The 14,730-nt window shown below is 41.7% G+C and overlaps 1 protein-coding gene across 4 annotated transcripts in view; it reads right to left on the reverse strand.

Moving 5' to 3' along the window:
• TAOK3 (TAO kinase 3) overlaps positions 1–14,730 on the reverse strand; it is a 192,069-nt gene that overhangs the window by 9,586 nt on the left and 167,753 nt on the right. For all 4 annotated transcript variants that reach the window (XR_008507082.2, XR_010407425.1, XR_010407424.1 and 1 more), the window contains exons 18-20: positions 8,320–8,559; positions 6,647–6,859; positions 608–790 (exon numbers count right to left, since the gene is read on the reverse strand). Coding sequence is in view for 1 of the 4 variants with exons in the window: in XM_045887540.3 (XP_045743496.1) it covers positions 608–790; positions 6,647–6,859; positions 8,320–8,559 (636 nt within the window). In the remaining 3 variants the exon portion in view is untranslated. The remainder of the gene's footprint in view (positions 1–607; positions 791–6,646; positions 6,860–8,319; positions 8,560–14,730) is intronic.

Genomic DNA, 14,730 nt, shown 5'->3' on the forward strand with positions numbered 1-14,730 from the left:
GAAGAAAGTACAAATAACTGATTAAGCAAATAAGTGCTTAACAGCTTTGAGATGCTTTATGAAATTTTTTATACTTCATATTCTTCAGCAATATTTAAAGCAATGAATATTTCAGTTCTGATAACATTTATTACGCATGGCAATATCAGCCTCTCCTCATTTTAATTTTTTTAAAGAGCGCTGCTGTTGATTTCTTTTGGTATAGAAATAGCTGCAAATATAAACCAAATCTGCATCTGGCTTCCTCATACCATTTAGCAGCCATGCTATCAGCTCATAGCACCTTTCACAAATGTCTTATCAGCTGCCCCGTCACCCATGCCATTCTTCTGGCTGTGAAGGTGTAGGATTTCCTAGCAGAGTAATAGAAAGAACTTAGACTGTGGGGTCAGATTTATGCGAGTAATTTAACCATTTGGAGCCTTAGTATCCTGCCTGTGGAATGGAGATTATGTCTACGTCTCAGGGGCAATAGGAGGATAAAAGCAGGTAATACGTAAACAGTGCCTAGTTTAGGTACACAGGCAGGGCTCCATAAATGGCGGTTCCCTAGGCCATGGTCCATCCTCCACCCAACTGTACGGGACCCAGAGTAACACTCTCATACCTTCTGCTCAAGATGTGCTCTGCGCAGAGACACCCTCTGCTCTAGCTTCTGGAGCTCACGTTCATGTTGTGCCTCTGTTTGCATCTTGATTTTGCTCTGGTAGGCATTGAGCAGCTCCATTTCCTGCTGGAGCTGTAGCCTCAAGGCCTGACATTCTGCTTCTTGAGCCTCATCTAGCCGTAACTGCGGGCAAAAAAGACACACACTGTAATTCACTCCTAGCTTACAGCACCTGGTGACTACTGGAAGAGGTTTCCTTGTTTGGATTGAAACAGGTTCCCTCAGAAAAACAGATGCCCTGGGTACATTCAGAGTTAGGAATCAAAAATAGTACGTTCTGCCCCATGGGCTACAAAGTTCTACAAACACATTCTTAAAACATTCTTTCTTAAGAAAACGAAAACATTCTTAAGAAAAACTGGTTTTCTTAAAACCACACTAGCAGGAGTCAGGAAGGCTACATGCTCCGGTGATTAAGCCTGTGGGTTTTGGAGGCAGACTCCTGAGCTTGAAATCTAGCTCCACAATTCACTCAGGTATGTCGCCTTGAGAAGTTACCCCTCCAAGTCTCATTTTTTTTCCTCTCAAGAAAATAACAGTAATAGTTCCTACTAAGATTGGTATGAGGATTAAATGAAAGAATTCATATGAAATCCTAGGCATAGTTCTAGATGCATACACCAAGTGTTCAGTAAATAGTAGCTGTTATCATTTTGGGTTTGACGAACCATTTCCATATTTATATATCTTTAACCCTCAAACCACCACACATCTAGATATCCTTAGCTCTAAAAAAAAAAAGAGTCCAATCTCCATTGGGACTCCACTTAGGGACTATCCCACAGTACAGTTATGCTTCTAGCCAAGTAATGTTGGTCCCTATAGTTGGCTATACAAGTTATCCTGCTGGCCAGCCAATCTAAAACTCAAGTGGTTCAAAATTTCTTTCCCACAGAAGATAGCCTGGATGATCTTAAGGGGCATACTCTGGTTGGAAGCAGTAAAGTCCAGATTATAAAGCAGGCTGGTAGACTTCCTCTTTCTCCCTATGGCACCTGAACTTTGTATTACATACCACACTACCGATTCTGTATGAGGAATGGACCAAGCCAGCCACCTTTCAATGAACATAAGTGAAGGTTTGGGGCCATTAGTGGGTCTATGTTTTGTGGCTGATGATCCTCCTGTCCCAGGCTTGGTTTTGTCTAAATTTATCAGGCCCTCACTTCACCTGGGAACTAGGAGATTAGAATCCTTGAATTAGACAGTTCTGTCAATGCTGAGATTATCCACATGTTTCCATAGACACTTATTCTCCATTTTATGCTTCTTTCCCTAATCTGTACAATTTGTGACAATTACCAATATATCTCAATATCTTGATTAAGAAACATCTGGAAATGTTATTAGAATAGTTTTAGAAAGTTATCTGCACAGTGTATTCTTTAGTACTTTTGGAGAAATATATGAACATGAAATAGATAACGTAATCTATTTCCAAAGCATTTCCTAGTAATTAATCCTACCCAGCTTTCACTAAAATCCACCGAAGAGGATACCTCTTTTCTCATTTCCCAATGAGAAATGGAGGGAGAAGAGACACAAGATAAAAGTCACTCCACAGCAGGAACAGCCTTACAGATAAATGCCAAAGGGTTTACTGGCTTCCAATAAGATTTATCAATTCCCTCTTGACATGGGAGTTTCCTTACCAATAAAGGGAATGAAAGTCTGTTCTTTTCTACTTGTGTTTGTTAATTGTTACAAGCCCTGATCAAATGGATAAGAGGCTCACCCTATAGGCAGCTTAGTCCATTGAAACATCTCTTTCTTCTCTTATTTCTGGCATTCTATTATTAATGTCCATAACTATGTGATTTTGTACTAGCTCTGACTCTGTAAAAGTGCCAGTCTAGAAATCAGACAGGATATTCCAGTATCTGGTATTCATCACCCCAAAGTTGCATATATCAAATCCTTTAAAATGTTTTATAGAAGTGTAGGTAAATATCATGTCTGTTTCCTAAAGTGGATTAACATGAAAGGATGTGATGGCAGCCATATAATGTAGTATGGCTAGGCTTATGGGCTCCCCCCGAAATGGGGTCAAATCCCAGCCAGCTTCATCACTACTTAGCTAATTACCACTATGTGAGCCCCTAAGCCAGGAGTTGGCACATTATGGCCCAAGGGCCAAATCTGGCTTGCTGCCTATTTTTGTCAATAAGGTTTTATTGGAACACGGACATGCTCATTCATTTACGTACCTAGGGCTGCTTTTGTTTGACAATAGCAGAGTTGAGTAGTTGTGACAGCGACCCTGTGGTCCACAAAGCCTACGGTATTTACTACCTGCCCCTCTACAGAAACAGTTTGCCAAATCTTGCTCTAAGCAAGTGGCTTTACTTCAATAAACCTCAATTTCCTTGCAGGTAAGTTAGGGTTAAAACAGTAACTACTTCAAAGATCAAAGGGGTTGCACAAGAATGAAATAACACTTAAAACATACCCAAAACAGTGGCTGGCACATGGAAAGGGTCACTAAAGGATAGTGGCATTTATCATACCTACTTTTATCTCCTCCCTGCCTCAGGAGAAAGGGTATTTCTCTCCTTTTATTCAAGGGCAATCCTGAACCTATATTTCTGATCCCATTCTGTCCATCTTATAGAACAGGCTTTCATTGAGCACTTGCTGTGTACCAGGAATTGTTGCAGATGCTGATGACACAAAGGTGAACAAGACAAAAATCCTATCAGCCTTGGTGTCCCTACCAACCCTCTCCCCTCTCCTTACCCTTAACCTCTCCCTGCACTCCTCTTTCTCATCCTACCCCTTACTTACGTGGCAAGGGGTCTTTTATCCAACTCCCAGCAGCGTTTAATACCATGGATTGCCCTTTCCTTCTTGAAATCTTTCTCTAATCTTCTGAGATACCATACCCTCTTGGTTTTTCCCTTCCTCCTCTCCTTTCCAGCTACTCCCTCCCTTCTTCCTCTAACTTCTCATCCTAAGGAATCTCTTCTATTCCCAAGGCTGCAATGACCCTCTATATATGAATGATTCCCACCTCTTCACCTCTATTTCAGACTTCTCTGCTGAGGCACAAGGCCAGCTTACCCAGTCTTCTAGAGACATCATCACCTGGATGATGCCCAGGCCCCTCAAGCTCAGCCTGACTATTAGCTTATCATCATTCCCTGCTCTCTTCCTCAGGCTGCTCCACTTCCTTCTTTACCGTATAGGTAAGGGGCACCATCATCTACCGTTTTGTTCAAACTAGAGTCAACCTTAACCTCTCATGCTCCACGTTTACTCTGTAACTAAATGCTTTCACTTCCACCTCCTGCCGATCTCTCAAATTTTGTGACTTTCTCCTTCATCCCATCTGCCTGCCCCCTTCTGGTCTAGCCGCCACTTGCTCCTGCCCAGGTAAAAGCAGCAACTTTATACATGATCTCCTGAGATCCATCTGACCACCTCCCAGGCCACTCTCTCCACCTGTCACTGGAGCGGTCATTCAAAAATGCAAATCTGATGTCGGTACCTCCCCCCCACACACACACTTAATGCTCTTCAATGGCCTCCCACTGCTTTTAGGATCAAGAGCAAAATCCTTAAGAAAGTTTACAAGCCCCTCCATAATCTGGTCCCTGTTTAACCTTCCGGTCTTATTCTCATTTGGTCTCTGTCTCATTCTCTATATTCCAAACATAATGGACTCTGAGTTCGTCAGAAGTGCCACTATTTCCTCTGTCTTTACCAATGCAATTCCTTTGCCTAGAATTGCTCCCTACACCTCAGCTTAAATACTCATTGTTTCTGAGAGGCCTTTTCTGACTCTCCACACCAGCCTACTCTCCAGGATACACTCTGTTGGCACGCTGTACTTGCTCGGCCATTACATGGAGCAGACTTTTTCAATGCCTTTCCTTACTTTTCCATAAATTCCATGAAGACACGATCAATGACTGTCTTATTCACCACAGTATCCCAGGGTGCCTGGGGCACAGTGGGGCACTGAATAAATACTTACTGGATGGATGAATGAATGAATGATTGAATGAATACATGGATTCCTACCCTCAACCTCATGTTTAAGAACATGTTTAAGCCTTTCTCAAAAAACAGAAGTCCTCCTTCAACTGTCTCTTCCTCTAGCTACAGTTCTTTCTCCTTCCCTTCGCTGATGAGCAGCTGGGAAAAGGAAGCTCGTGTACACTTTCTACCTCACTTTCGTAGTATGCACTACAGTGTCTTCCACTCTGACCAGTCCACTGATTGTCTGTAACAGTCATTGGACAAACCCACTGCGAGGTCCAACTGGTCTCTCTGCCACATTTGAAATGATCAGCTAGAAGCTTCTGTTCTGGCATCTGTGACATGCTCTCTCCAATTCCCCTTCCGCATTAATTATTCATCTCCTTTGGTCTGTTTCTCCTCCACCCTCAAATGGTGGTGTCCACAGCTCTGTCCTTAGTCCCCTTCCTAATAAAATCTCCTGTCCCTAGACGGTCTCAGGCATTCCCAACAGCTACAACTTCCCCCATCTAACATGGATGTCTAGCTATTTGTCTTGTGTCCTAACACTCTCTTGAACTATAGATTTCCATCTCTGTACCTGTCTACCTGGATACCCACATAGCTCAGGTAACATGTCTAAAACTTAGTCAATTATCTGCCAGGCATCCAAACTCATCCCTCCTTCAATTTTTTTTATCTTGGTAAAATGATGACCCATTCTACTGTTATCAAACCTACCTCCCAAATTGGTCACTGAGCTCTATCTCTTCTAACTCCTAAATATTTCTCAAATCCTTCTCCCTCCTCACCATCTCTAGGAGCATGTTCTCAGTTCAGGGTTCCATTATTTTTTATTCCTGGGGTATAATAGTTTCCTAACAGGTCTCTTTACCTACAGTTGCCACATTACTGCCAGTATCTTTCTAGACCACAAATCCAATCTTATCACTTTCCTTTTTAAAATAGGCTTCAGCAGGTCCCCATTGTTCATAGAATGATGTCCAAACTCCCGACTTTTGAGGGTCTGATCCCCAACTATCCACCTGCTTCCCTTTATACTCCTGCCATATCAACCACTCATTCCTCAAATGCACGGTCCTCTTTCAGACCTTGCGTCTTTGCATTTACTCTGTCCTCTGCTGGGAAAAATAACTTTTTCCTCTTCTGCCTATTTGACAAACTATTACTCCTTAAGACTCATCTCCTTGTGAAAGCTTCACTGAATCCCAGGTAAGTTCCCATCCCTGGGTTACCAAGACCTTTATGACCTCTCCATTTTGGGCTCCCAAAAATCCTCCTTGAAATTTGGACTCACACCAAAGTTCTTTTAGGCCCCAAATGCACACTTCACATATTCTGGACCTTTGCCCATGTAGGTCCCTTTCCATGGAGGCTGTTTACTTCAGTACATTCCTTCAAGCTTCTTGGCTCTTGCTGGGAAGCTTTCCCTAGACCAGATTAGATGTTCTTACTTATCCTCCCATAGCACCCCCCCACCACCGCACCTCCCACTTCAAAGCATTTATTATGCTTTTTTTTATTGCTTAGTTCTCTGACCTCCTTGCTTGACTAACAAAAAGTGTGAAGATGGGGATCAACTGTTGTCTCTCTAGCTTATTACTCTATCTCTGAGCCCAGCAGAGTGCTGAACACAGATGCTTAGTAAAAGTTTATTGAATGAATGTGTCTGTGTGTCTGACATTAGTTGTGCCATCTTTGATGAACGAAAACATGGTATTATATGCGGTATCTATCATATCTTGCCCTCAAAGTCCCTATGTGCCACGGGTCTGATTGAGCATGGTACTCCTTGAGTTCCATCTTATAAGACACACTCCAGCAAGTATCCACATTGGCTTGGCTTTATTCAGCGTCGTCACTTCCTCAGTTCTTTGGGCAGAAAAACACCAATATCCTAAATTTGTGCAAGAATCATCTTGGGAATAAAAGGCTTGATCTTGAATTTTCTTGATTCCCAAAGCTCTTGAAGCTGTGGCACCAAACCTAACCACTTACCGCTTGAGAGGCCATCATTTCATTTATACTCTGTTCATACTGCTCTGCCAAAATGGCAAGTTTTCTTGTCTGCTCATCTTTCAGTGTCTTTAAGATTGTTTTGTGCTCATTCTTTGGAGTAACTTCCAACTGGTGATTCTTGAGTGCTTTATACTGTTTGGTCTGTACTTTGCAAGTGTCCTGAAACTGTTTTTTGATTTGCATTTCCATGGCCTGTGTAGAAAAAGTGACAAAAGGAAAATAAAGACACATTAGTAAATACAGAAAGCCTTCCATTCTAATAGTACAATGCAGGGACTGGGACTAGTTGTCTTTTGGTGCAGTGACCCACATTACTAGTCAGTAATAATGAAAATAATACAGACAAGAGTTAACTACCAATACTTTTGGCCTTATATTAAATGAAAAGAAGGAATTTTGACTCTACCAATGGATTTTAAAAAATGAATTATTACAAGAGGATCACAACTCTAAGCAGATTGTAGAATATTATGAAGCTTAGTTTGTTAAAGGTTGTTCATTATTTTAATGGCTTCCTAGTAAAAATCTTCAGTGTCTTCTACTTCTTATAGTTTTTTCCCCCATTTTTTTTGGTCACCTCCCTCCCCCACCCGTGTTTCCAAGTGAGAAAGGGGATGGCAACATATAAGGTGGCTCTCACAGCTCTGTGTTTCCTTGACAAATCAACAAAGGAGAACATCTGGATAATACCCAACATCATAACCCATTTCCATTGGATTTCAGCACAAGTGGAAAGGGAAAAGTGATTTTAGATTTCTTCCCCCATGAAGAGGTTATACTTTCATGCAGAATATCAAATACGCATTTTGGCAAGGAGGAGGTAGGCTGTATTAAGTCCAAAAGGCACTCATCAGGTTGCCTCAGAGTCACGTGTGTATTTCATGAATGCTTGGGGTTGTGATGACAGCGATCACTAATTAGACAGGTTAGGATATGGCTAGACAGGAACACGGCCAGTGTATTTGAGGCTGGCCTCCTATCAGTGTCAACAAGGACAACGACCCCTTGACATACGCAATGGCTTAGTCCATAGAGCTTGTGAATTAGCAGTCAGCGAAAATTATCTAGAGACAGTGAGGGCCAAAGGAATTGGCCAATCTCTAGTGCAGGGATAATAAATGTCTGGCACATGTAGATTCACTCCCGATTCCCATGCCCATGACAGATGTCACTAATAAATCATACTCTTTCCTACTAAGCTTGGATGTGGCTTTAGTTTTTCTCAATATAGCAGCCCTCAAAGTAGTTACTACCAATAATCTGGCACAACAGATGAAATTTATCTGCCATATACCTGCTAGGTAACTTTCTAATTTCCTGGGATTAGAACTATGGGCTGCTGTTTGTCCATAAATTACAATTTTAAAGACGGCAGGTCATGAAAGGGTCAGAGAAACTGCATGATGGACACAAAAATGGAGGTCATCCCGTACAATGGTTTTTCCAAAGTAACATCTGTTCAGGAGTTTGTTATATACAGACTATTGTTCTTCACTTCCAGAGATTCTGATTCAGTAGGTGCGGGGCCTAGCAATTTGTAATTTTGAAGAGTTGCCCAGGCGAATCTGACAATCATCCAAATGCAGGAACTACTGATCCGGTCTAACTGTATCCTGGAGCACCAATTGGGGAACACTTCAGTTTCCTCTTACCTTTAAGTTTTTTGGCTGTTGCCGAAGTTCCATGACATGCTTTCTGTGCAGTTCCCTTTCTCGCCTCTTATTGTACTCCAGCTGGTTTTCCAGTTCAGTCTGGTGCTGTAGACGGATCAGATCCATGCGTAGCTTCTGTAATGTGTGCAGCTGCCTGTATTCTAGCTCTCGGGTGGACTCGTCGTGCCGGATTAGCATGGCATGCTCCATCTCCTTCTGGGTCCTCTTTTTATTTAGTTCCTGCATTCAGGAACAAAAGACAAATGGAGAGAGATGACTGGAGGTGAACTGGAAGGAATGCACAACTAAGTGAAAGATGGCAAGGAATGGCACTACTAACTGTCTCTTAATTAAACCCATTAGTGCTTGGCAGCATGACTTAATGAGATCAGATTAACAATCCCTGGAGGTTTAGGTTCTGTTTGTGGGTCCATCACTTACAAGATGTGCAAGTACACTATCTGTAAAATGGGATTTTGCAGCCATCACAACTACACTATCTGTAAAATGGTTCTATCTGACCCCTTCTTACCTCATAGAGCTGCTGTGAACCCTACTTAGGTGAGGCCTTATGCACCGGCGTAAATAAAAATGTTTCTTCAGTTAAGCCAGGGGTTCTCAATATGGGCCTCATGTGAGGACCCTTTTCAAACACAAGATACCTGAATCCTACAACCTGAAGTTCTGATAACTGTCCCGGGGGGGGGGGGGGGGAAGGGATAACATCACTGTTTTTAAGAGTTCTTCAGGTGAATATAACATGTAGTCAGAGTTGAAAATCATTGACTTAAACTGGCATTGTCTGCAATGTTTTTGGTTTTCTGGGAAAAACCCTGTTTATGCATGTATTAGAAGTAGGCCAATTATCTGCTTTTTAAAATCTCAGAGTAAGGGCAGTCTAGGAAAAAGCAGATGAGATCTCTCCCCTTTCATTTTTTCCATTAGTCTGTTTGATCATTTCTAGATTGAATCATTCTGTTCTTTTCAGTTCTACTCATGTCTGTCTTTCTTTAAGGGGGAAAAGAAAAAAAAGTAGAGGTAGTTGGGTGAAATTTTTTCACTGGCCAGTTCAAGAATATTTCCTAAATCGCACCATATCCAATTTCTGAACCATGTGCTCTGGGTACATAAAAATGTTTACTCAGCCATGATTCTGTTCTGAACTTGCTAACACTCTGATAGGGAACTGTACTAGACATTTATTGAAGTACTATATGCTCAGCTCCCAGCTGACTGAATCAATCTATTTTCTCTCCTCAGAATTTGGAATTGGGATTCAGAGACAGTTAATCTCTATGTGAGGCTGGAACTGAGGGCATATAAAAACTACATATGTGGTAGCCATCCACTACTACATGGGCGGGCTGGGGATTAGAGAAAGCTGGGCTTCAGAACAAGAATGAAAAAGGGAGAAGACAGACATGCAGGGAATATGCTGATGCCCACGTTCAAAACTGGTTCTAAGCTCTCCTGTAGGTCTACCTGTATTACTGCTATTGGGTTTTGTGAAACATTCCTCTATTTCTATAATAAATTCCCTGGTTTTGGCTTAAACTAGCCCAGATAAATTTCTGTAACATGTAAACAGAAGAACCTGAATTAGCACAAGGAAATAAGTTATATGTGTAAATTAAAAAAAAGAAAGAACAAGGTTGAAAGTGATAAGTGCTATAAAAGAGGTAAAAATTTATGCCGTAAGATTTCTGAAAAGGGTGGTATTACTACTAATTAAGAAGGTCAAGGAAAAGGGCACCAGGGTGGCTCAGTCTGTTAAGCATGTGCTTTTGGCTCAGGTCTTGATCTCAGGGTACTGGGATCAAGCCCCACTTTGGGCTCCCTGCTCAGTGAGGAGTGTGCTTCTCCCTCTGCCTCTGCCTCTATCCCCAGCTTGTGTTCTCTCTCTCTCTCAAATAAGTTAATAAAATCTTAAAACAACAACAACAACAGAGGGTCAAGGAAAGAAGAAAGCTTGTGAGCTGGACTTTCAGTGAGAATAAGAGGCCTCTCTTCTCTGATGACATCCACTACAGGAAAAAACACTAGTCATTTACTTTTGGAGAAATATCAGTAACATTTGTATATTGGTGTTGTTGAGAATACCTTGCATACTTGAGCCTTCTATCCATTTGAAGAGAAGTCCTTTAAACAGCACAGCATCTGTTATTGGAGCAAGTCACTAACCATTCATTCATTCATTCAACAAATACTTGTTGCGCACTTCCTATGTGTCAGGCACTGTTGTAGGCACTAGGGATAGAGCCATGAACCAGTACATCCCCTCACGGAGCTTATTTTCTTTTTCTTTTTTTAAAATTTTATTTATTTACTTGACAGAGAGGGAACACAAGCAGGGGAAGCTGGAGAGGGAGAAGCAGGCTCCCCGCTGAGCAGGGAGCCCGATGTGGGGCTCGGTCCCAGGACCCTGGGATCATGACCTGAGCCGAAGGCAGACGCTTAACGACTGAGCCACCCAGGTGCCCCTTCCAGTGGGGAAATATCCAAAGTATATATGCAATTTAGATTTAAGGAGACAAGATCATCTCCTAGAGCACTTTCCCCCACCCTCGCTTGCCTTTTGCTTTCCCTTGTTTTACTTTTCCTCTACCTTGACCGTCTAATGTCTTCTTCTAAAAGTCACTAACTGGCCCCTAGGTGGCACCAAAGGATGGTGAGGCCTTCTCAGAGACTAAAGCCATTCTAGGCCAATGACCGAGAGAAAAGCCCTAATGGAAAGCTTTTAAATGGGTAAAGGGCCTGTTTCTAGATTACTGTATCATTTTTAACCTTTGAGTACCAGGTCTCCCAATATTGGGCATTTATTCATTACATACTTTCCTAAACTGAGAAGTCCAAAATTAGTCTGGGCTGCCCAGAGCCCTGAAACTTACGAGGAAAAAAATAAAAGACACAAAGCAAGCAACACTCTCAAAAGAAGTCAAATACTTTCCTTTATGTTTAATGGGGTGCTTCAGGATGCTGTCCACAGAACACCTGCATCAGAATTACCTGGCTACAAGTGATTGGTCATAATAATATGCCACCCAGCTAATTCTGATACATACTAAAGTTTGAGAATCAATAGAAAAATATTCAGGGTGTGAGTCAGTCGCGTATGATGTTGGACAAGTCTTTTAATATACATTTTAGTTTTTTCAGGTGTAAAGTGAGGATAACAGTACCTACACCATGGACTACCATTCTTGTGAAGAATGAGGTGAAAGGCCAGGAGACAATGCTTCAGAACATATCAACATATCATTATTATTCTTCTGCATTCAGAAGTGAACATCTGGCATATAATATCTTGAATCTAGTTTTTCATAAATGATTAAAAAAGTGAGAGAAACAGGATAATGAAATTGTTTTTCTGTTACAATTGTAAGTTGTTCCCTTTACCTTTAATTCATACATCTCAGTTGCTGTGGTTAAGTTGATAAGCTGCCTATATTTTTATTATTATTATTATTAGACTCCCTATGAGCCTATTGCTGTTTTTACATAAATATGTGTAATGTGCTTTCAGTTTTTATTTTTATTTATTTTATTTTTTATTTTTATTTTTTTAAAATATTTTATTTATTTATTTGAGACAGAGAGAATAAGAGACAGAGAGCATGAGAGGGAGGAGGGTCAGAGGGAGAAGCAGACTCCCTGCCGAGCAGGGAGCCCGATGCGGGACTCGATCCCGGGACTCCAGGATCATGACCTGAGCCGAAGGCAGTTGCTTAACCAACTGAGCCACCCAGGCGCCCCTATTTTTATTTTTTAAAGATTTTATTTATTTATTTGACGGGGGGGGGGGGGGAGAGGGAGAGAGAGAGAGAGAGAGAGAGAGAGAGAGCACACAAGCAGGGGGCACAGCAGAGGGAGAGAGAGAAGCAGGCTCCCGGCTGAGCAAGGAGCCTGATGAGGGACTCGATCCCAGGACCCCGGGATCATGACCTGAGCCGAAGGCAGACGCTTAGCTGACTGAGCCACCCAGGCGCCCCTGCTTTCAGTTTTTAAAAGTGATTTCTTAATATCTCCCTCAGTCCCACTTGCAGCCCTATGAGGTGGTCACATTGCAAGGACTTACCCCTTTTCCATAGGATGGTAAGATGTTTGGGAATTGAGAGACTAACCTAAGATCATACAACTTCTGTAAAGCAGAACTGAGTCTAAAACTCAGGTTTGGGAGTTTTCAACAGTTTCCATTGAAAGATGTCCCAACGAATGGTTTATATTTTCCTGTTTTATGCCTTTTTTTCAGCCTGTAACACAATATGCTGAAGAATCCCTCTGCTCTGGCGAGGTACGGCGCAGTGCTGCTCCATCTGTACAAGCTGTGGGCACGATGTGCAGTGCACCTTCATGCACACCTTCAGCTTAGACCAATTCATAAAACGAGCTGAGCAAAAACAAAAGTGCACATAATGCTATAGGTGCTTTTGCTCACCAGCGCACTCCACGTCTATATGCCCTGGAGGCAGGAGAAGATGACGGCCATGTGGGCCTCCTTTCCCTCAGCTCACATCACACATTGTGCACAGCTCCCCAAAGCTGAGAGGCAGCTTAGTGTCAAAACCTATGTACTTGGGCGCCTGGGTGGCTCAGTTGGTTAAGCGACTGCCTTTGGCTCAGGTCATGATCCTGGAGTCCAGGGATCGAGTCCCGCATCGGGCTCCCTGCTCAGTGGGGAGTCTGCTTCTCCCTCTGACCCTGTTCCCTCTCATGCTCTCTGTCTCTCATTCTCTCTCTCACAAATAAATAAAATCTTAAAAACAACAACAACAACAACAACAACCTATGTACTTGTCATACGCTGCAGACCCTGAACACATGACTATACTTTATAGGACTCTACCTCCCAAGTAAAATCCAGGGTGTGTCCCGTGATCAACCCTTCCCAATCACAACCCAAGTGCTGCTGACTTTAAAAGCAGTTGATTTCGCTCAAGTAAAAAACTGTGTCCTCATGCCCAGGGAGGTTGAGTCAGAACTAGAACTCAAACTTTTAAATGGAGATGTCGTTAGCCTATGACATTTTACGCTTTCTTAGTTTCAGTTCTTGGTTTCATAACTGGTTAGAAAATAGCCAGCATCTGTGTGCAGTGATGATAGAGGAAGAGGCTCAACCCAGTCTATGGTGAGCCTTCTCAATGTTTTCATTAACTAAAAGGATTGCTCATACTCAGTTTTGGCAAAGACACAGAAAAACAGGTGTTCTTTGTTGGTGGGAGTATAAACCCCAAGAGGGCAATTTGGCAATATCTATTAAAAATTTACATGTACACACTGTGACCCAAAAATTCCACTTCTGAGCATACGTCCTCAAAATATTTGTATCTGTGTAAAAAGATCTGCGTACAAAGATGCTCTCCGTGCCACTGTTAGTAATACTGTAAAACATTAACAAAATATCCACTGAGAAGTACTTCATTAAATAAATAATTTTACAGCCACACACACAAAATTCACTGTTAATGGTTAAAAAGAACCAGACAGAGCTGTATGTCCTGGATGGTGAATGAGAAAAAGAGAAGAGTTACAAAACAGTATAGTGGACGTTTTTGTAGGTTGAGTATCCATTTCCCCTTCTTTTGTTAACAGGCTCCTCTTTTGCTTGAAAAACTCCTCTACCCTATCTGTAATCAGAGAGTACTGAGTAAGGGAGCAAGCGCATTGCCCAATAAAGGTCTCGTTCCCCTAGGAATTTGAATCTCAAGCAGAAATGATACAAAGATTAAACGTGGTGGGAGGAAATACATCCGAATGGCAATGCTGAGGAATGTCCATTAGCTCTTGCTCTCTAGGTCACAGAATTTGCTTTTCCAGTTTGGGTCTTCATCTTCTCCAGCTTGGTTCTTCAGCTCTGTCATCTACCCCTATCCTTCCAATAAATTCCTTTCCATTCTTGGGCAGCCAGTGTTTGTTCTGATGGCTTGCAAATCAAATAAACCCACTGATACAAATGTAATCTTATTTTTGTAAAGTTAAAGTTACATATAAACTGAATGTATGTATACATATATAGAAGGAAAAGGAAATCTGGAAATCTGGATGCCAAATTAATGGCAGTCAGGGTAGAGACTGGGTGGAATGGAATTATCAAGAACTTTCACTACTCAACTATATATTTTTCTGTGTTTGTCTTTAATGTTCTCATAAATAAAAATGAAAAACTTAGACTCTTCAGGAAAATACCCATGTAAGTGTTGGTTAGAACCTGACACTAATGAAGTAAAAAATATAGTTTCTATCACTTTTGGGGAATAATTGTCTTCTACAGTTTTTATTGGCGTAAGTGTTCCCTTAGCCTTAGACTTCTTCCAAATATGTGCTATCAGAATAACAATAATTGCCAGATGAAAACAATCCCAAATATCTTATATCCAAATGGCTTCTGGACTTCTTCATTTGGACTTTTTTGCC

The sequence above is a fragment of the Mirounga angustirostris genome, unplaced genomic scaffold (genome assembly GCF_029215605.1).
Source record: "Mirounga angustirostris isolate CCGP_5_RB_7025 unplaced genomic scaffold, mMirAng1.0.hap1 SCAF_14, whole genome shotgun sequence".
In the NCBI taxonomy this organism is placed as follows: domain Eukaryota; kingdom Metazoa; phylum Chordata; class Mammalia; order Carnivora; family Phocidae; genus Mirounga; species Mirounga angustirostris.